The sequence below is a fragment of the Pezoporus occidentalis genome, unplaced genomic scaffold, assembly GCF_034315485.1.
Source record: "Pezoporus occidentalis ecotype Australia unplaced genomic scaffold, CSIRO_AGI_Poc_V1 ctg83, whole genome shotgun sequence".
NCBI lineage: Eukaryota > Metazoa > Chordata > Aves > Psittaciformes > Psittacidae > Pezoporus > Pezoporus occidentalis.
In genome coordinates this window covers 3,133,362-3,154,123 of record NW_026916192.1, presented here as the reverse complement: position 1 = coordinate 3,154,123, position 20,762 = coordinate 3,133,362, and the positions used below count along the sequence as shown (strand labels likewise).

The 20,762-nt window shown below is 38.0% G+C and overlaps 1 protein-coding gene across 1 annotated transcript; it reads left to right on the top strand.

The window, feature by feature from the left end:
* Positions 1 to 21: 21 nt before the first annotated feature.
* RAB22A (RAB22A, member RAS oncogene family) lies at positions 22 to 13,753 on the top strand. The gene is made up of 7 exons (XM_062604190.1): positions 22 to 259; positions 2,039 to 2,118; positions 6,080 to 6,161; positions 10,163 to 10,234; positions 10,361 to 10,467; positions 12,298 to 12,407; positions 13,617 to 13,753. The coding sequence occupies exons 1-7, from the start codon at positions 224 to 226 to the stop codon at positions 13,712 to 13,714; spliced, it is 585 nt and encodes a 194-aa protein (XP_062460174.1). The 5' UTR covers positions 22 to 223; the 3' UTR covers positions 13,715 to 13,753.
* Positions 13,754 to 20,762: the final 7,009 nt, after the last annotated feature.

Here is a 20,762-nt window from a genome sequence, read left to right as displayed (position 1 = left end):
GCGCGGCGGCGACGGGCGGGGGCGCGGTCAGGTGACGCCGGCGGGCCATCCAAGATGGCGTCGCGTTCGCGCAGCTCTGCGGAGGAAGGTTGGCTGGTAATCACGGTGTGAGGGAGGCGGGGGGCTGCCCCCGCGGGCCTCGGCGGAACGCGCGCCCCGGCAAGGGCTATGGTCGCACTGGGCTGTGTCTTCGGCGCTTGTTAAAGGCACGGTTTGCGCGGCCATGGCTCTGAGGGAGCTGAAAGTTTGCCTTCTGGGGGTAAGTGCTGCGCGGCCGGCTCCGGGGGCGGTGGTAGGGAGCGGGTCTGCGGAGGGGCTGGCTTGGAAAGCTTTCTGCAGTGGTGGAAAGCCTCTGCGTAAGGCTGGAGAGGCTCTGAGCGGGAGTTCTTTCCCTGGGTGAAGGGTGGGCCTCGCTCCCGCTGCGGCTGCCGGCGCGCCCCGGCTGTGGGGCCGCGTCCCGCTGAGGAGAGCGGGCGGCCGGAAGGGCCTTCCCCGTGCACAGGGTAAGCGTTCTCCGGGGGTAAATATCGCTCCTTTTTTTCGATCTTTTGCTGTATAAAAGAGGAGAGAGGGAGCAGGGGCACCCAGTGTGTGCTTCCCTCTTCCCTGTAAGCTGTTTCAGGCTTGGAATTCACTAAATAAATAAATAAATAAAGGTACCTGAAATCACACTCGAGGGGGAGGGGCCTGAACTTTTTTCTTAAACAGCATATGTAGGCTTTAAAAGTGTCTGAGGCGTTGCAGGTGGTTGGAGAAGGAGACATTAAACAAACTGAGGTAGATGTTTGGAAGAAGTTAAGGCTATAAAGCTGTGTTGTTGGTTTGGTTGGGTCTGAGGGCTTCACTGGAGAGCCTCACGTTGCATAGGTGCAGTTGCCCCCACCTGTATCTAAATCTTGAACTGTACATGCCAGCAGACTCGTTTTCTTCCTCTAAATGGCCACACTGCACTTCAGGGGAAAAAAACTGAGTGTTTCTGTACTCCTTTTGTTATGAAGGCATTTGAGGTAAGGACCAGCCACTGTTTGCATTCACCTGACCTGAGAAACCTTTCCTCATGTAAGAAGAGGAGAATAAGCACCCAGGAAAACTGGTCATTGAACTCCTGTAGTCAGGAACTGCGTCAGTGTTCTGAGATTATAAGCTTTTCTGTGAGAGGAAAGTAGCTTGAAAAAATAAGCACAGCTATGCATACTGTACCCAAATTTACTACAGCATTCAGAAGATTCAAGAAAATGCATGAATAGTGTAAAATTTTATTTTCAATTAAGCAGGTTCTCAGAGTTTTTTCTCTTTAAATTTTAATGACTCATGAAATGTAAAGCAAAATGTTTGTCTTCACTTGTCTTAATTAAATGACCTTTTAAAATATCCAGCTTCTATTGAGAACAGTCTTGCTGCTAGTAGTTGAGTTCTTTTACTCCTAAAGGTGCCTTTCAACCATGAAGTCAGTGGTGCAAATACATACATGACCCAGAATTTTCTTGTTGCGTTTCCTCTTTGGCCATTTATAGCTCTGTGGAATTCCATTAGATACATGTTTCAGGTGTGTCACAGAAGAAATTTCAAGTCTTTCATTAAGCAGGGTGGGACAGCATTAGTCAGGGGTTGAAATGTGTGTGTCACTCTTGTGTAACTTAATGTGCTCCATTGGCTTGAAAAAATAAAATGCCATACTCAGTTGCTGTCTATTTTACTAAAAAAGTCATAGATGGTCTTTCCCTGTTTCTTGTTCAAATGCAATCTGTGCATAGCTTTGGAAAAAAACAGAAGTTTGAATAAATGATAATAAGCATGAATGCAGATTTTACAGTCCTTCATAAAAATATCTTAATTGTTTAGAAAGCTAACTTATCAGAGACCTGTCATTTCTACTAAATTATTGTAGTATCTGAAGTATATTCAGAATATAACTTCTCGGAGATTCTCTGCAGGAACATATGATTCATGTACAGTGTACTGCAAGATCTGAGGACAAAAAGAAACATCTGGCTATAGTAACTAATGTCTCTTTCAACTGTTTCTGTCCTATTTTTAGGATACTGGTGTGGGCAAGTCAAGTATTGTGTGGAGATTTGTAGAAGATAGCTTTGATCCCAACATCAACCCAACAATAGGGTAAGAAACTAAGTAAAAGAAATTTATTTAAGACTAAAACCAAATTGTATAAATATATGTCTGTACCTCCTGAATAGATCACTTGATTCTCCACTGTGGCAGCTAAATGTGGTAATAAGCATGACTGCAGCCTTCATTAGCTCATGAACTGCCTTAGGAAACGTAGAAGTGTATGCAGCACTCCTATAACTCCATTTTCTTGTGTGAGATCTGGACCCATTTTGAATTCTTAATCTAAGGTAGCAAAATTGTGCTAGAGATCCTGGGTTCTGAATAAATGATGCTTCTGTTAAAGGAATAATGTGCTTTTTCTCATTCACTACTCTTAAGTTGTGAAGGCTATTATGTCACTGCATGATTTTATTTTTTAAGTTTTTTTTTATTATATTAAAGGGCAAGTCTGTTTTGAAGGTAGTTAGCATACTAATTCTGGCTGTAGTTCTCTTAATGAATTAGTTGTAATTTTACATATCTATATGCAATACACAAGTGTAAGTAACTGATGAAATTGTTCATGTAATTGGTCTCACAGGTAAGGATGTTTAAAAGTTGAGCCTCAGAATAGCAACATTACTGAGCTCAAATCTTCAAATGCATAGAAGGAGGGCCAAACACCAGGAGTTCTTGGAGTGGGTGGATGTTTTTATTTCCTTTGCTGTCTCTTCTGCTTTGAAAGTGTCTTATGAGCTGCTTTTCTTGGTAGCAGTTCCTTACTTTACAGGAGGACATGACTTCACTTGATGTCGAGAAGTGTGTGGGGGGGGGGATGTCAGTGCAACTTCCCGTCTCAGGTGATGCACAGGCTGTACTACTTCTTTGACCAAGAAAGATGCTGCTGATAAAAGTCAGCTGTATCTCATCCTGTCCTTCTGAAAAAAAAAAAAAAAACAAAAACAACCCAAGTATGGTTCTGCTGGTCTTCCTCCCTCTCTCCCTCCCCATTTCCCCTTGTGCTCCCAACCTTCTTTTTTTTTTTTTTTTTAACTCTTGCATATAAATACTGGTAGTGAACTGCAAGGTACTCTGTAGGAAGTATGCTTTTTAAAATAAATTTCCCTGTTAACAAAGGTAGCTTTGGAATGAATTTCATCAAATCTTGCTGTCTACCCTCCAAAGTTGCTTTCTTTCAATCTGGTAGTTTTCTGGCTGTGTGGTGTGTTGGTTGATTTCCTTTTCTTTTTTTTTTTTTTTTTTTCCCTCCTCCCTCCAGTGTAGCACCTATCTGGAGGCAGGAAAAAAAGGGATCACAGGCACATGTCTTCCCAAAGGGCATGTCTGTAACAGATGCTATGTAGTAACTTAAGGTGCTGGTAGAAGATGCTGGCTATTGTGCTAATGAGGCTAATGCGCAGAAGAGAATTTGTCTTCATGGATTTAATGATAGCACTGGGATTAGTATACTTTCTTGAAGTGACAGACTTAAAATATATCTTTTAGCCATCTTAACACAATCATTCGTTGGCCTGAGGATTTGATATCTTGGTAGTTTGCTGTAGTAGTATAAATGAACCAAAACTTGTCTAAATGGCAGGGATGCAGTCCCAGAATTTTAAGCAAATTAATTTTGAAACTTTCTAGACCTTGTTTTAGGAGGTGGGAAGAACAAACTAAGGATTAGAGGAGTTTTGATCATTCTAAAACTAAAGCTGAGGACGTTTAAGTTTACTCCTGTGGTTTTGAGTTCATGAGATACAATCTTGTTTCCTGTCCCTTTTTCATTCCCCTTAGCGTTATCACTTCATTGTGAATGTTCATCATTCAGGTTCAAATACAGGCAGCTGTAGAAATCCTGTCAGAATTCTGCAACTTTTGTCTTCTCAGGATGCTGAGAACATATTCTGCTTTGCCTGACCAGCATGTATCTGATATATGCCTGATCAGCATATATCAGGCACTGCAGAATATCTAGTCTTTCATTATAGCATCAAAAGGAATTATGAATGAGTATAAAACTACTTCAGGTGGATCTTGTTCAAGTAGTTATAGTGCTTACTTAATTGGTAGAAGCAGCTGGGAAACTTAGTGGGGATAATGCCCATTTTCTTACTAGAAGCGGTTGAGTATAGCTGTAATTTGGAGGGGTTTGTTGACCCAAAAGTGGTTTGTCTTTAAGCTGGTTTTCTTGGTTTTTTTTTTTTGCTGTTGTTATTTTGTGCTTTGTTCTTTTTTTTGACATCTGTCACAATGGAAGCTTCCATTTGTCAAAGAATTTCAAGAAGCGTGCAACCTCTGTTGTCGGCTACCATTTGGGATGTTTAGTTGTGATGTGAATTAGAGCAACACAGCTGTTCAGTTCAGATTGACTGTATAGGAATGTTTTGGTTTATAGAACCAAGTAAGGTAATTTCAGAGAGAATCTATGATTTAGGGAGTTGTTTCCATGTTGACTAGAGAATTCAGAATTGATGCTTAATTTGTAGCAGTCTTAAGGAAGTGGAAGTCTTTTTGTGGTTTGCAACAGATACTCCTATCACTTTATTTCTTGTTACTCTCTGTTAAAATACATAATCTAATTAACTGTATTAACATTGAAATGTATTGCAGTTAGACTCTTCTTGGTGATGCTGCAACCTTTTATTTGGCCTCTTAAAAGAATAATAAGCTTTGGAGATTGAGATGCTATTTGGCAAACTATCTGAGCTTGAGGAATGGAGAGGAGGTTACCTCTTAGTAGCTGAAAGCATTGTGTAATTGCTCCCTTTGCTTTTTAAAAATGTAGATAGCTGTTCTGTCCTCCTGCAGCACAGAAACGTATCCAAAGACTCCAGTTATAGTAACTACAGAAGTGTCACAAACATCATTAAAATCTGTGCCCTGGTGGTACTTAAGATCCAAGAATGAAGTTCAGAGTCAGGTATTTCGTGTTGTTGATCATGCTGAGAGACTCCTGCTCTCTGAATCTACAGCAAGCTTGGTGTACTGTAGGAAGCTCCAGCACGGGCAACCACCTGCATTCTGTCCAGAATTGACAGTAGAACAAGTTTGGGAACCTTCACTATTGTCAAGTGACAGGAATTAAGCATGCAAATGGTATTGAGGTTCATAATGTAGGATCTCGCATGCTTAAAATTATCATGGCATCTATAGTTCTTATTCAACAAGGATTTGAATTCAGTGTGTGGCTTCTATAATAAAAAATGTGCCTACAGGTAACAGAGCAAAGAACTCCCCCTTGTAAAAGATTAGGTCTTAGAATTCCTGTTCATGTGGAAAACACAGTGATTCATGTAAAGTAGATCAAGTAAAACACAAGTACTCTGCAATGTTTTTCAATATGTTACTGTAAAACAGCTGGAAGTTGGGTGGGGGCAGCTGGAGCATAGGAATAAGTGAGTGTGGGGGATTGTCTTCTGAAGTGCATAAGCCGCTGCAGACAGAAGCGTATAAGAACAGGTTTTGGGAGCTGTTCAGAGTGCAGAAAACAAGCAACTTGCTCATTATTGACTTTTCTCTCCTTAACACCTACCTGTAGTGATATGAACCTTCTTTATCTTATTCTCAAGTATGGACTTGCCAACATTTATCTGAATGTTAGGACAGAGATAGAAAAAGCTGATACAAAGGGGAAGGATTGATCTCTTTCCCTCTGGAAGTTTCTGGTACATGCTTAAGTGATTTGCTGTGGCGATTCCTCCATTTAGGAAGAGTGCTGTTAAAAAGGCTGACCTTCCTGATTTTTTTTTTTTGGCTGTACATCCTTCAATTTTATCAAAAGCTTATGAACAATAAAAGCTTAAAATTTGCATTTGTGTTCCTTCTGTTTTGTTAGTTGAATTTCATCCTATGAGGCCCTTTGCCTCATTAATTTCAGCCTTTATGTATGAAAATCTGTATCGGTTTTGTGTGCATGTGTGCGAGGAGTGCTTCTATTGGAATGCAGACCTTTTTGAAAGTTCATGGTGGTGATGTTCTAAGAACGTGATTATATTCTGAAAAGCATAAGCTGTAATTTTTTTTCCAGAGCCTCATTTATGACCAAGACTGTACAGTATCAAAATGAGCTGCATAAATTCCTAATTTGGGATACAGCTGGACAGGAGCGGGTAAGTAGAATCAATATCTGTGCTGATAGTTCTGGCTAGAGATTGGGTCACTTTTCAGCCCTGCCCTTGAAAGTCACAATGTGATCTGGTTTTATGAGCATGTCCTAGACTGGTTGTTTTTAGGCAGGTCTCTGCCTGTAAATATGGTTTTATTTTTCATTTTTGGTATGGTTAAAGGACAGGGTTAAGGGTGATTACCTAAGAGGAGCATATAAAAACAAAAGATTGGATTTAGATTCACTAAGAGTGCTATTTCAAAAGAAAACAGAGTGGAGAGGGAGCCAGCAGCTGTCTCTAGCACCTTTTCTAGTTGATTTTTAAACATTCAGCTGGAGTTACTTTGCAGCCAGTGCGTCTGGCAGCATGAGAATCAAAGTGAAACGAATAATTGTGTTTCATAGTATGAGTAGGCCCCACTTCTGGGAAAATCTACAACTGCTAACTGCTAAGGTATGGGCTTAGGCTTTAAAAAGCAACGTTTCAAGCAGTGTTATAGGTAACAACTGATCTTCTATTATAAAGTTTTCTCTCAAATCTGATAAGTTAGAAGCTATGTCAAGAAATCTATTTTGATGTTTTGATCTCTGCAGCATGTGTAGTTCTGAGGGGAGGCAACCAGAGCTTTCAAGAAAATGACTACTCAAATCAATTCACTAGTTTGCGTGATTTTCACTTAGAATTTCAAAGGAAGACTTTGCTAGTGAACTTGCTTGTTTATGGATTCCTAGTAACAGTGGTAGAAATCATAGTAGCTGTATTAAGAATGCTGTCTTGCAGATTCTTGACTGGTAACTATTGGCAATTATCAGTCACTCGTGATGAGCTTATTTAGGATGAGAATGAATTGTAATAAAGATAGATACCAGAGCTGTCTCCCATACGCGCCAGTTTGATCAGGTTGGGTTATTATTTCAGGATAATAGCTGGAAAATGCAGTTGTACTATTTTTCAGGATTGGTTCTAGAAAGTAACTGAAGTATATTTGTATTGCATTTCAGTGTCCTAGATTTTGAATGACAGTTTATTTCCATCCAGCAGCACTATATAAAGCAAATTTATGTTGCCAGGGATGTGTCCCAGGGATATGTCCAATAGTATCCATGTTACTAGAAATACCCAAGTCCTTCCATTACCAGCACTCACTCAGCATTTCTGTGAATAGTTTGTCTTAAGTGAACATCTTAGCCCATTTGGAAATGTTAATGCTGGCATGTGAGTCTACTGAGAGGTAGAATATGACTTCTGAGAGGCTGGTACTCTTAAATTGAAAGCTTTATGAACATGCCTGCCGCAACTTGGCAAGAAACTTCCAATGCATATTAGCATTCCATCCTGTTCACTTTAGCTGTGTTTGCAAGCCATGGGAGAACACTGTAATTTGGATTCAGCACACTATAATCAGAGTAAGCATCTCTGCACATGACCATCATGTTCCTTGTATTTGTTTTTAGACTTTGAATGATACCTCTTTAATTTCTTTCCATACAAGTTGTGTGGTATCTTTCTTGAAATAAAACCGGGAAAGGTCTCTGACCTGTGAGCTGTGATATCTGTGAAGCTTATGTTCCACACCTGAGAAAAGTCACTTGTGAGGCCACAATATAGCCAAGGAAACCAGTGAAATGGGAGCAAGAATACTTACTTAGAAATTATGTCAGTATCTTCATAAATGTTTCTTTCTTCAAAACAGAGCAGCACTGTCACATGCCGCTAGTCATAAATGGTCTGTATACGTGCCTTTCCCTGAAATCCATAGCAGAGTTACATCTGACAATGACTTATGGAAGGGATTTCCTCCATGATATCTGGAATGCCATAAATGTCCACACCATTCTTGGAACTAAAATGTCTCTGCTGAGCTATGATACTTAATGCACAGAATTTGTAGTCCTGACTTCTTGAGGATCATTTGCTGTTTTCCACTTCAAAAGCCCAGGAGTGAATAGTTCCATGCTGCACTGGGCAATCCCATGTTCTAAATGACTTCAGGGAGTGGTGGGCCTGCTTCACTCCAGAGGTGGAAATGTGCACTAAACTCACTTCACACAGCTCATTGCGCAGCCTTATTTCTTCTCTCATTTCTTCTACACAGTGTATAGTTGATAGGTGATGACATGTAGCAGATCACTTACAGCAGTCAGGTTTTTTGCCTTCTTACCTTACAATTTTGAGTTTCTCTGGATAATTATGTCTTAATAATTCTGTCAAAACACAAATTGGAGGCTGGAGGGTAAGCTGAAGTATCTGGAAAAATAGCAAAAGGAAAATTCAGTGTTTCTGGTGACATCTGTTTTGTTAATGTGTTTTATCTGCCTGTTGCCCTTAGGTGGAAAAAAGTATCTAAGTGTTAGCAGTCAGGAAATGAGAGTAATGCAAAATCAGCAAGTGCAAGTTGGTTTATTCCCAATGTAAATAGTCAAATAATCAAAAAGCCAGGCTGCAACTAGTCCAAGAGGTGGTTTACCAAATATGTTTCCCTTTACATTTTAGTACTCGGGAGGAAGAGAGGGATTATGTCCCAACATGATCTGAATCCCTGCCCGTGTCTCCCTTTCCCACTATTAAATATTTTTATATTCTGAACTTTGTGTTCAAAATCCTGTTTTCAAAACAGAATTTGAGAGCCAAATGTAAATGCTCTGGAATTCTGCTTTATAGCAAGATTTTTATGATTTATAGTAGTGCTCTCAGTTGAACTGTACTAAGCAAAAGGAAATTGGTATTTTATTAGAACTGAATAAGCTTTTATGAAAAACTGTATTCTAGTCATGATTCTTACCCTGAGTAATAAGATGCACAAAAGCACTAAATTACATACGCTTACACAAAAGGTGTACGTGCAATTTACTCTGTGCTTTAACTGAGAGTTTTGTTTGCTAGATTAGTTGTCTGTCCCTTTTTAAATTGCAGAATATCACACTGTTTTTAAGAATGCTTGAGTTTTGATGCAATTTAATTGTATGCTTTATCGCTTTTTTCAGTCCTGGATTCATAGTGCTGCCCATGCAAAGGCACAGGCTTGGTTTATATTCTGCAAATGTACTACCAGCCAAATATACCTGCCCTAGATCTAATTTTGGATATTACAATAGAAATTAGATTGGATATTAGGAGGAAATTCTTTCCTATTAGGGTGGTGAGACACTGGAATGGGTTGCCCAGGGAGGTTGTGAATGCTCTATCCCTGGCAGTGTTCAAGACCAGGTTGAACGAGGCCTTGGGTGAGATGGCTTAGTGTGAGGTGTCCCTGCCCATGGCAGGGGGGTTGGAACTGTATGATCTTAAGGTCCTTTCCAACCCTAACTGTTCTGTGATTCTATGAATTACAGTAGCCTTTTGCTATCTAGCATGTTCCTTAAAGCTCTGTTTGCAACAGGTCACATGGCTGTTGGCTTTTGCAGTTTTCTGTTTTAAACACGCTTCTAACTTGGGGGGGGGGGGGGGAGCCCTGAGGCTGTAAATTAAATTACAAAGAAGGAAACCAACATTTCTAGTGTTGAAGTGTGCCATGACTGATCCATGGGGCTAGAGGTTGACACCAACTTCTGAACATTTCAGAGCAGCAGTAATACATGCTAGATTTCTTGAAATTAGTTCTTGTCCAAAAGCTTGAATGTTTTGGAGGAAGAAGCTGGTTCAATTTTGACTGTTTTCACCTTGTCTGGTGTTTAAAGTTGAGCATATATCCTCTCTGTGCATATAATCTACAATCTTTTAAATGAGAGATTCTGATCTAGTCAAAGTAAGGTCAAGTTTGGCTTCCTGCTTTTTCTCAGTAAGTGTGCTGCTGATCCCTAAGCCATCTATTGGTTGGCCTTTGTAAAACAGTACTTGAATGGAAATTATGTATATTGTTGCACAGCATCTCTGTAATTGTAAAGAAAAGTTTTCCACTAATGTGGACTTTAAAGCTAGTTTTCACTTCTTTATAATATAATAATGATGAGATCATGGAGGTCAGTAGAAGATCAGATTCATAATGTCTGGTGTCTTTCTTCCAGTTTCGTGCTTTAGCCCCAATGTATTACAGAGGGTCAGCAGCAGCCATTATAGTGTATGACATCACAAAGGAGGTAAGAAATGTGATATTTTCCCAGCATTACTACTTTGTGTGGGGTATGAGGGTGTCATGGGCCAGTTCTGACTCTTTAATTTCTTCTTTTTCTTTATTTTCTTCTTTTTTTTTTTCAACACATCAGGAAACTTTCTCAACATTAAAGAACTGGGTTAAAGAGCTTCGACAACATGGACCTCCGAACATTGTTGTAGCTATTGCTGGAAATAAGTGTGATCTTAATGATGTAAGGTAAATAACTTGGTAACTTGGAGATTTTCACTTAAGCTCGTAGGACTAAATATTTTAACATTTCAGATCAGGTGAAAGGTATAGAGCAATCCAAGCTGTTTTGTACTAGCATTGTAGTTTCGCAAGTGGTCTGAGCTGTTTCTGCTGTCAGAAGACTTGGTTAGTCTGGCCTTGCACAGTCTTGCCCACTTCCTCCCAGTGTTGGTGTGAGTATGTGTGTGATGGTGTAGTAAATCAGGCTATAAAATAGATCCAGATTAAAACTAACAGTTTTAAAAAAGGAAAACTCATCCAAGTATATTTATGTTTCTCACACCATGAACACTTGCTGGCATAACAGAGGTGGGATAGCAGGGTTAGGAATGAGCAGTTTACAGTGAGACAGGATTACCTTTTCTAGAGGCAGTGCCAAGTTACACAAGTCTAAACTCCCTGTGAAACTACAGTGTAATACAAGCTGTTTATCTCACTTTATAAGAAGTACCCCGTCAGTCTGTAGCACCTCATTTTGTTAGGAAAACATCAAGCCTGTTGGAAAGCATTGTGTAGGCTTTTCTAACTTGCTTGTTCAGGTGCCTTCCTTCCCTGCTTAAATACTGGGGTGGAATTGGCTCACAGCTGAAATAGTTGCAGGGAGTGGGAAAAGTTCTTGAGAAACTTTATGAACAGCCAGAGTTTCAAGAAGGCATGTACTAAAAACAAAAGAAGCCCTTTTTTATTGATGTCCAGGTTGAATAAGCCAAAATTCAGAAAGAAGGTGTGTACAGACTTTCTGGGTTTAGATTTTATTGGAAAAGGTACCACAGCTCTTGTCTCAAAGGAGACAGATGGTTATGTGTTTAAAGAATCACTGTAAAGTTAGTTTTTAGTATAATTTTACAAATTGTTAATATATAGGAGTTATCTAGGGAGCTCTAATAACTTTTGTTAGAAGTAGCATGTCTCTTGAAAGAACTGATGACATTAATTAGAAGGCAGATATAAAGCATGTAGGTAGTATTTGTCCCAAATGTTTATTTCTTGGTGCTTAGTTGACATAAATTATGCTAACATTGTTATTCAAGCTGATTGAGCAAGATTCCTTGTACTTCAGTCAGAGGCAGTATTTGAGTCAATGATCTAAAATCTGTGCTTTTGATACCCTGTAGTCCCTTGTTACTGAAAGCAGCCTGTGTTTTCTAGAAATTGTATGTAAGGTGATACAACATATAGTCCAGTCTTCTCTCTACATATCGAGCTTTGTTTTTCATGTTATTAAGGGAACATTACCAGCTTGCCTACCTTAAGGTTGTAGAGTAACTTTTTCACTTCTTGACTCTTTGCTCAGTCTAAATATGTTTCTGTTTATAGCTACATTTTCATACTACATGTAAAGTAAATGCTATATGAATGATCTGTGCAGTGTTGCAAGATACTTATTTTTGTAAACAGCTGTAGGAAATCCACTGGGTTAGTGGAATTAATGCTTTAGTATCTTTTCAGTACATCTAAAACTGTGTGTGTCAAGATTAAAACACCCTGTAATGACTGATTGCAGACCTACACTTAAAGCACTCAAGAAACAAACTCCACTGTAATGCTGTCAGATGGATTGTTTAGTTTATGATTGTTTAGTTTATGATTGTGCTTCAGTGATGCTCATACCTCAAGGCAGGGAGACAGCATAAAGGATGAGCATTAACTTCAGGATGAAGGAGGGCTGTGATGCCAAACAGGTAAAATACAAAATACTCATTAGTGAGACAGTTGAAAGCTTAATCTATCCCTAAAGGTTTTTGACTAATGGTGAGTTTTTGCATTCATAGTTTTTTCTTTGCTTTGTTTTTGCAGAGAAGTCATGGAAAAAGATGCTAAAGACTATGCAGATTCCATTCATGCAATATTTGTAGAGACAAGTGCGAAAAATGCAATTAACATTAATGAACTCTTTATAGAAATTAGTAAGTATTGAAACAGTTAATATGCTTTCTTCTGAAAGAAGTTCAAGTAGAAATTTGATTACTTCTTGTGGTATTCAGGTGAGAGTATACTGGCTTGAATTTGTGACAGTTGGGCCTGAATGTGAACTGCAAAATGAGCTGTATCAATTTTTGGCCGTCTAATGACCTCTGAATAGTCCTTTTAGAGCTTTTAAGCTTACTGTGATGTTGCTGGATAAATAGCAGGGCACTCATGTCAAGTCAATGTCATCCTATTATATCTGTTATTGAATGCTTCAATTAGTGCTTCCAAGGTTATGGAAGAGAAAGGAATAGTGTGGAGATGATCCAGACTTTATACAGCTGAGAAAAGGAATGAAGTTCTCACTCTTAGTGTTTGTACTTAGTGCATTTGAAAAATAGAAGAATTCATGAAGGCTAGATTACTGCATGGGAAATAGCAACTATTGTGTGTAGATTTTCCACGTGTTTCTGTGTTACCTGAAGGTTTTTAAACTTAAATTGCAAACCTTTTCTGATTCCTTCATGGAGTGAATGACAGTAAGTTTTCTTGTGTGAATACAAAGCAGACAATATTCCAAACTGAATTCTGTTCAAGATTATTTGCAGGATGTTTCAGGCAGTAGCATGAATGTATAAAAATAGTTCTTATAAGCAGTTGAATATATTGAAGCTGATGTAAAAAGTATGTGCTGTAGAGTAGCTTTCTGATATACTGACTTAATAGCTGCTCTCTAAAATTGATCTTGAATAAATTATGGAAAAAGTATCATAAATCCTCCTCAGAAAAGAATACTTAACCAGGAATAGTCGATTTTAATGACTGATTAGATGACTAAAGCAGCTGTGCTAAACCCAATGCAGGTGATGTGCTGTGGAAATACAGGTCAAGATGGTAGCTCTTAATGAAGATATTCCAGATGGTATTGCATCCTGCAGAGTATATTCTCTGGGTAGTTTTACAGCTTAGCTCTCAAAGGCTGGCTCATCCTGAAGTGTAAACACTGTAAAATTAGCTTAAAACTGCCTTTGCTCTTCTGTGGGACCATACCTCTTGCAGACATAGTATAGACTATTAATGGCCATCCTCCTTTTATGCAGGAATGTTGTCACTAATGCTGTATGACTAATCCAAAACATACACTGAATGCTTAGAATTACTTTCAAGTGTAATGTTTGCTGTAATTTTTTTTTTCTGACTCCTTGTAGGTCGCAGAATTCCATCAACTGACACCAACCCCCCGTCTAGTGGTAAGGGCTTCAAACTTAGAAGACAGCCATCGGTGACAAAGCGCAGCTGCTGTTGACAGATCCCTTAGAAAATCAAACTTGTCTATACAGTAGGTGGTCTTGGAAGTTAATAGTTCACGTTGGGTTTATATTATCAGTCTTAGATCTTTATCTGCTGGTGTTAATACACACAAGGTCCCACAAAAATGGACCAGCTCATCTGACATCTGTACACTCGCAGAAGAGACTGCAATCGTAATGTCAGCCTGTTTACTTACGAAAAGTGTAGTATCTCTTGCATTCAAAGGGAATCCATCATCACTTTTTTGGCCTTGCTTGACAGGAAGGTGACTATATGGATGGTAGTACTGAAATGTTTAATAGTTTTGTAACAAACATTTTAGGGTGGTTTTGTGTTTTCGTAAAAAGGGAAATGAGCACTTTTGTGGGACTTAAGGGTGGGAAGAGTCTGGAAGAGCTAAATTGTAGCTAATCCAGACAGTTGATGAGAGGTGGCTACAGAATAAGCAACTGAAGACAAACAATAGGCAAATCAGTCCATCCAGTCCCCAAATCCCATTTGCACTTTTTATTTAAAGATGATATGTGTCAAGGGTGGGGACGCAAGCAACAGCTCTTAAACCACAGACAATCTTTCTTTTATGCTGACTTTAATCACTGTAAGGCAAACTGATGTATTTGTAGGCTTCTTTTTGTTCCTACAAGTTTTTTAATAGTAAGATGGTGGTTGAAGAAAACCTAGTTGTAGTTCTGACTAAATTAAGTGGTTACTAACTAAAGCCAGGTGCTGTAAACAGATGCTGTCAGTGGTTCAGGTAAGACCTAAAAGTTCTTGGGGAAAGCTTTTAATTGCTTGGCATGTGTAAAGTGTTCATATTATATTTATGAGACCAGTGTCTAAAGTATTATAAATTATGTAAGAAAACAAAAAAGAGGAAAAAAAATGCAATCTTATACACTCCTTCCATTCCATACCAATGGATAAACTCCCAGGGTATCTCCATCAGGTGGTTTTTCCTGCATTCTATGTATTGCCACTGCGACTTCATCTAGAGGCAGACTGAAATTCTTTCTCTTTCAATCGGATTTGAAAGGGCCAATAGGGAATGCTGTTGGTGTAGCATGAGGACTGTCTGTTGAAGAAGTTTTCATCTGCGGTGCACCCAGTCTTTCTTGTTTTGGGCACAAAAATACAAATAGGAAGTAACCTTAAGACCATGTGGTAATGTAGATCATTACCTCTTGGTTCCTGGGCTTTTTCATCTGTGAGAGTTTTTAGCAGATCAGTGTTTAGTTTATTCTCTATTGGTTTTAGTATTGGTGTTAGTTTCAGTTAAACTGTAGGTTTACCATACCCCTTTGTACTATTTTATTTATTTTTACTTTTTGTTTCCTACCAGAACTAGTGAGAAACTTTATACTCTTGAAGAAAAAGAGCTTAATAGACTTGAGTATATACTAAAATACACTGTTTAGCTTTAGTATCAAAATAAGGTCATGTTGATGATGCTTATTCTTTGTTTGTAATCTGGTATTCTATCTCAAGTATTTTCTCTGAAGGAAATACAGAAAAGTTGGTAAAAAATGAAAGGACTTGTACTTCAGATTAGTTTGTATTAGTGAGAATTACTGTTTTGCTCTGGAATAGATCTACAGGTGAACTATTACAGTGAGATTTTGAATGGGTCAGTATGTTTTAATGAAACTTGGTGACTACATTTTATCATGCCTTCTACCTACATGGCAATGTCATTGTGCCTTCTTTGCCACAGTTGTACAGGCTATGTGCTTACAGAGAGCCCAAGAAGTAGATCTTCATCAAATGAAGGCTGTTTGAATCTTCTTTTAAACATTGGTCCTTAACAAAGCATCTCATAGTAGAGATAGGTTTGTGTTTGGTGTTTAGCCTGATGTATATTTTTATTCTGTCACTCAAAGCAAGTAAATTATTAACAGAAAACTTCATTACTCCTACAAAATGCTTGATGGAAATAAAGAACAGAATAGACTTGCTTCGGGGCATATTTTTAATTATAAAAAGGCAGGTTAGTAATTCAGTGTAGCATTTTCACAGTGGCAGTCACAGAAATCCCTGATTTCTTTGCAGTGTCTAAATTCTTAGTCAAAGATTAAATCTTGGTAAATTTCTTAAAAATAAATTGTGTGATTATCTAATTCAGCAAGGTTTTGAAAACATTTTATGTTCACGGTGCTTCAGAAGTCTATTTTATATGAAGATAGCAGGTGCTTCAGTATCTTAACTGCAATACAGAAATTTCTGCTTTTATTCAAGTTGGTTTGTAATCTTGAAATTCTTGACCTTGGAAGTATGGTAGCAGTAGAAGCAAAGTCTCAGTTATTGGGAATATCTTTCTTGTAGATTAGTAGAAAAATGAATTTCAGATTTTATAATTTATTATTGCCTGTTATCATGTAGTAGAAATGGATTTTAATCTGTTTTTTAGTGAGATAATGAAAACGACTTAACAGTATCCATCCAAGATATATTAACTTGAAAGCAAAATATTGGACACTAGGCAAGACAGAGAGCTAGGCTAGTACTGAGGTTATTGTAGTTCTTCAGTCAGAGATCCATAGATCTTAGCAAATCCTTATCAACTGCTTTCTGATCTGTACTATTTGCTATACACCAAAATTAGACTTTAAAAACAAAGAAAACAAAAACTCAAAACAACAATCTGTCTCTTCTCAAAAGTAGCTAAGTCTTACTGCCTGCCTACTTTTGTTACCAGTCTGAGTGGAATGCCAGCGTATTTCATCCGCTTTTTTGCAGTTCTGATCTTGAATTACTGCAGTTAATGAAAACGCAGAAATAGCCAGTGTTTCAGATTGTCCAAACTACAAACACAGAAGTGAGGCTGCTTTTTAATGCATGCCTATTTCAAATGACAGACTGTTGATGTAAGTTCTCTTGAGCCAAGATAACTGTTTATTGATCAGTTGGCCCTAGCTGAAAGCTGGAATGCAATCTTCCCTGGATGAGATGCATGTGTTCATTGTTTCATTTCTGTTGGAGCAAAATGGTTACTTCTGTATTAATAATTTGTTAGGCCATCTGCTTTCATCTGGCACTAGGCATGCTGAAATTGACGGTATTTTGTCCTAACATAACTTCTCTATTTGGAGATACATTAGCCTTTGAGTGTTTGGAGTGCTGATCATTAACCATTCCAGCTAAATTTTTAATAACTTCTTTTTTTTTTTCTGTTAAGTTATTGAAAAAGCTCAGGACTGATGTTTTCTTCCATGTTTGCCTTTCTGTTTAATGAATGGAGCTTATCATAAAGACTAGACTTCCAGATACTCTTAAAGGGAATTAATTGCTGCAAAACAAGTTTGGAAGGGTTGAGGTATCAAGAATGTAAAAATGTAGTGCAGTGCATGTTGTGTCATTGATACAGAGCATTTTTTAACTGACAGGGTATGACTGTTTCCGCTTCTAAACACACAAATTCCTTCCCATGAAAGTTACAGATTTGTACAAAAATACCATTTGATAAATATTTAGTTCTTAAGCTTTGGAGCAACTTAAATATGCTCCCTAAGTTTTGGAGGGTGTCTTCATCCAGTCCTCTAAATTGCAAGCGTCTAAGCTGACTTGCCAGGCTCCTAATCTGTGCTGTTGGTAGTTTTGTAGTGTATTTTATATACATGCTGAAAACTGGTGTTATAAAATGCTTAAGTAGCTGAAATCTGGAAGCTTATGTTTAATAACAGAAGCATCTAGTGTTCAAACTACTGAAAATTGTTATAGGTGCTTTGAGGAATTCTAAAACAATTCTAACTTTAGCTGTTGCCCAGAAGGTAGAGACTTTGTTAGTAGATCCATGTTGAAACAAAACAAATCATTGCACTTCAAATCCCTTACTGACATCAGTGAGGCCTTTCCTTTAAGTCCTACAGGATCAGACAGCTAATAGTTTAGGGGGGTGTTTTATGCAGACCTGGGTCTTTGATATGTTTGTGTGCGTAGTACCAGTTTAATGCTACCAGTTTGCACAAGAAAGGTTATGTACATACTTGAGAATAAAAGGAGAGGAGGTAATGCCTACTTACTGATTTGAAAGTCATATCCTTTAACCTGGTTGAGAGGTGTCTGTATTTGTGGTTAAAGCATCATTTTAATTATCAAAAAATAATTCAGGCTGAATATCTTGAATGGTTGAAAAGTTGGTTGGCCTCAGTAAGATTTTTCTTACAATGTTAATCCTAAATTATTCATTAACATTAGTGTTAAGTTCCACCATGATATATTGAGTGTTGGAAAAGGAAGCCTTAGCAGTGATGTCTGAATGACTTGTGAAACAGTCTTTAGTGTTTATTGAGGATGGTGTAGTTATGGTATGCCATGTCAGCAATCTGCAAAGACTGTCTTGGGAATTGGTGAATTACAGGACAGAAGCTGTCTGACCTGTGTAGCTATTCACCCTGTAGTTCACTCATAAGCAGCAATAGCTACCTAGAAGTAGAAAAAAATCATCTTGACTATGAGGAGAACCTGAATAATTCACTGACTTAAACTTCTACACTGCCTATTCATTTTCTAAAAAGCTTCATGTATCTCTAACACTTTAAACCTCTAAAAAAGAGGCTCTTCATGTTTGAGAGAAGGACAAACTTTCTTCACATTTTTAGCAGGAAGTTATTTTAAAGCAACATGAGACTTTGTTGCCGCAAGTCAGTTACTTGAAGCAGGAGAATTGTGTGCTTGGAATTAAGCATTTTAAAAATCCTCACAAAATTCTCTAAAGAAAACTAGTGCCAAAACACATTTCCCTAAAATTACTAGGCCTTCTGACAACAATGTTTCTGAAAAAATCCCTTCTGTTATTTTGGGGGTGTCAGAAGCCTGAATGCAAACCCTTTCCTGGTCAGCTAGAATCCAGAATGCATGACTTGAAAAAATCAAGCAAGCATTACCAAACTTTATCCATGAAGTGTCACAGATAACAAATCTGTCAAGGGATATAAGACTAATCTGAAATGCAACAGTACTGGTGGCTTAGTCTCTGGCATGCAAAAATGATCCTAGGGTCAGCTTTTTCCTCCTTCCCATTTCCTCCCCATCCTTCTCAAGTCTGGATTTTGAACATGGTGTTGTCAGAGTGTACATGCTACAAACAGCTACTTAGAAATACTTAGAGAAGTTCTAGTGGCTTAGAGTTATTTGGTGCTTCCTATTTTATGTGGAAAAATCAAGGCTGTAGGATGATTTGTTCCCCCAGAAACTGGGACAGTGTTTGCTGAAACTGTCCTCATTCTAGAATTAAGATTTCTTAGAAGAAAAAATCTGCTGTTCCCATTACCTCCTCCTGCAAGTTGGGGTTCTGCAATTTTTACTGAAACACTAACAGTGAGTTTTATTCAAGGAGCTAGTTACCTTTGTAAAGGTATTCTTCCTTTAAGAAGGTTGGGTTTTTCTTTGCTTAATTTCTTTTAATGTTTTCACATATGTGTTATTGAACAAACCAACTGCTACTTTTTCAAATGTTGAAGGTTACAGACCATTTTCTGTCATGCTCTTCATCTGTGCGAGTGTGATACGCCATCCAGTTGTTGCACTTGGATATGCTGTAACTCTGACACCTAGATGGATTTCACTGCTACTATCTTGCCTCACTTTTACTCATGTTACAGTATGTATTTCCTATTAAATCCATTATGTTTTCTTGACAGTTTGTTCTTTGTTTCCTTATGGGATTTAGCCAAGAATATGTGGAGAATGACCTTTTCCCCTCAAAGGTTCTAGAATTATCTGTCACAGTGGCACATGTTTGTGAACAAAATGGTAATTCATTAGTACAGCCTTATGAAACTGTTATGAAGACATAACAGCTGAGACATGTACCATACTGTATTATACCACATAACAAAGGCTTTAAAAGCACATTCACTTGGGGGAGCAAGTTATTATAAGGCTCTAGTGGCAAGACAAACTCTTCTGTATTTTAACTTCCTTTTTTATATACTTTCTATTTCTGAATATTGTACATCCAACATTGAAATTGTGACAGTGAATTGATTTAAGACACAAATGTATCGCGTTTTTTGCAGCGGAAGTTGGAACTGGATGATCTTAAAGTCCTTTCCAACCCTAACCATTATACGATTCTGTGATTTTTGGCAGTCTTTCCCCTTGTGCTCCCCATACCCAGTACAATGAAGAAATAAAGAAGTTCTGTAGGTTTCTTCTAAATGAGAAACTTTTGCATTTGCATTTGTGCATTCAGGGCACAAAAATAACCTGATGTGCGTATAGCTTTTGCTGTGTAGTAAATGTTTGCCTGTAAAATTAAGCTTGAAGGTTAACCTTTGTATCAGCAATTCTTGTCCCTCATAAGAATGTTCTGCCTTTTCATTAAAGGATTGGCTTAACCTGTTACAAAGGTTGAAAGGTCTGTGCCTTCTTATTATAGTATCTCTCGTAAAACAAACTTAAGCCGCTCGAAGTTACAGAGCATTTGCAGCACTGTAAACTGCACAAATTTACAACCATCGCTTCACTGCATGAAATGTAGTCAGATTACTAGTGATGAAATATTGTAGTGATGAATTCCCAAGCTTATGAATGTTTTGAGACATTTTTTTAGTCTTCTCTTGGGCTGGTCCTGAGAGTGTGTACAGGTTTGTCTGTATTGTTGGTTTGTAGATGCTAATGAGGAAAACCAGGCTTTTGTTTTCTCCTTTTTGTTTTGAATTGTTACATTCCCACATAGTGGATAGAATGCAAATAAGGAGGTGTTGATTTGGCATAATGTAAACAGCCTTTTCAGCCTAAGCATTCGTAATAAACTTTTATAGTGTAATAACATGCTCAGTCACTACCAGTCTGATGTATTGTGCAAAAAAAAAAAAGGTGTAAACATTTTATTAATAAAAGGCTTTGTTTATAAATGTGCTGGCTTTGCTTATAAATGCTTTCAAAATCCTCAACATCTCAATAGCAATAGAACTATGGAGAGGAATGTAAGCAATACCATAGCAGAAGTGAATTTAAGTAGTAGTTTGAATAGTTTTTTTTCCAAAAGTGGTGACTGCTGGTCATTCAGAAACTGAGGCTTTTCCCTGCTTTATGTATACACA

Excerpts from the sequence above, each read along its gene's own strand:
- RAB22A (XM_062604190.1), top strand. The coding sequence starts at position 224 with ATGGCTCTGAGGGAGCTGAAAGTTTGCCTTCTGGGG. Across the intron at positions 2,119-6,079 it reads AACATCAACCCAACAATAGG|AGCCTCATTTATGACCAAGA; the intron begins GTAAGAAACTAA and ends TTTTTTTTCCAG. Across the intron at positions 6,162-10,162 it reads ATACAGCTGGACAGGAGCGG|TTTCGTGCTTTAGCCCCAAT; the intron begins GTAAGTAGAATC and ends TCTTTCTTCCAG.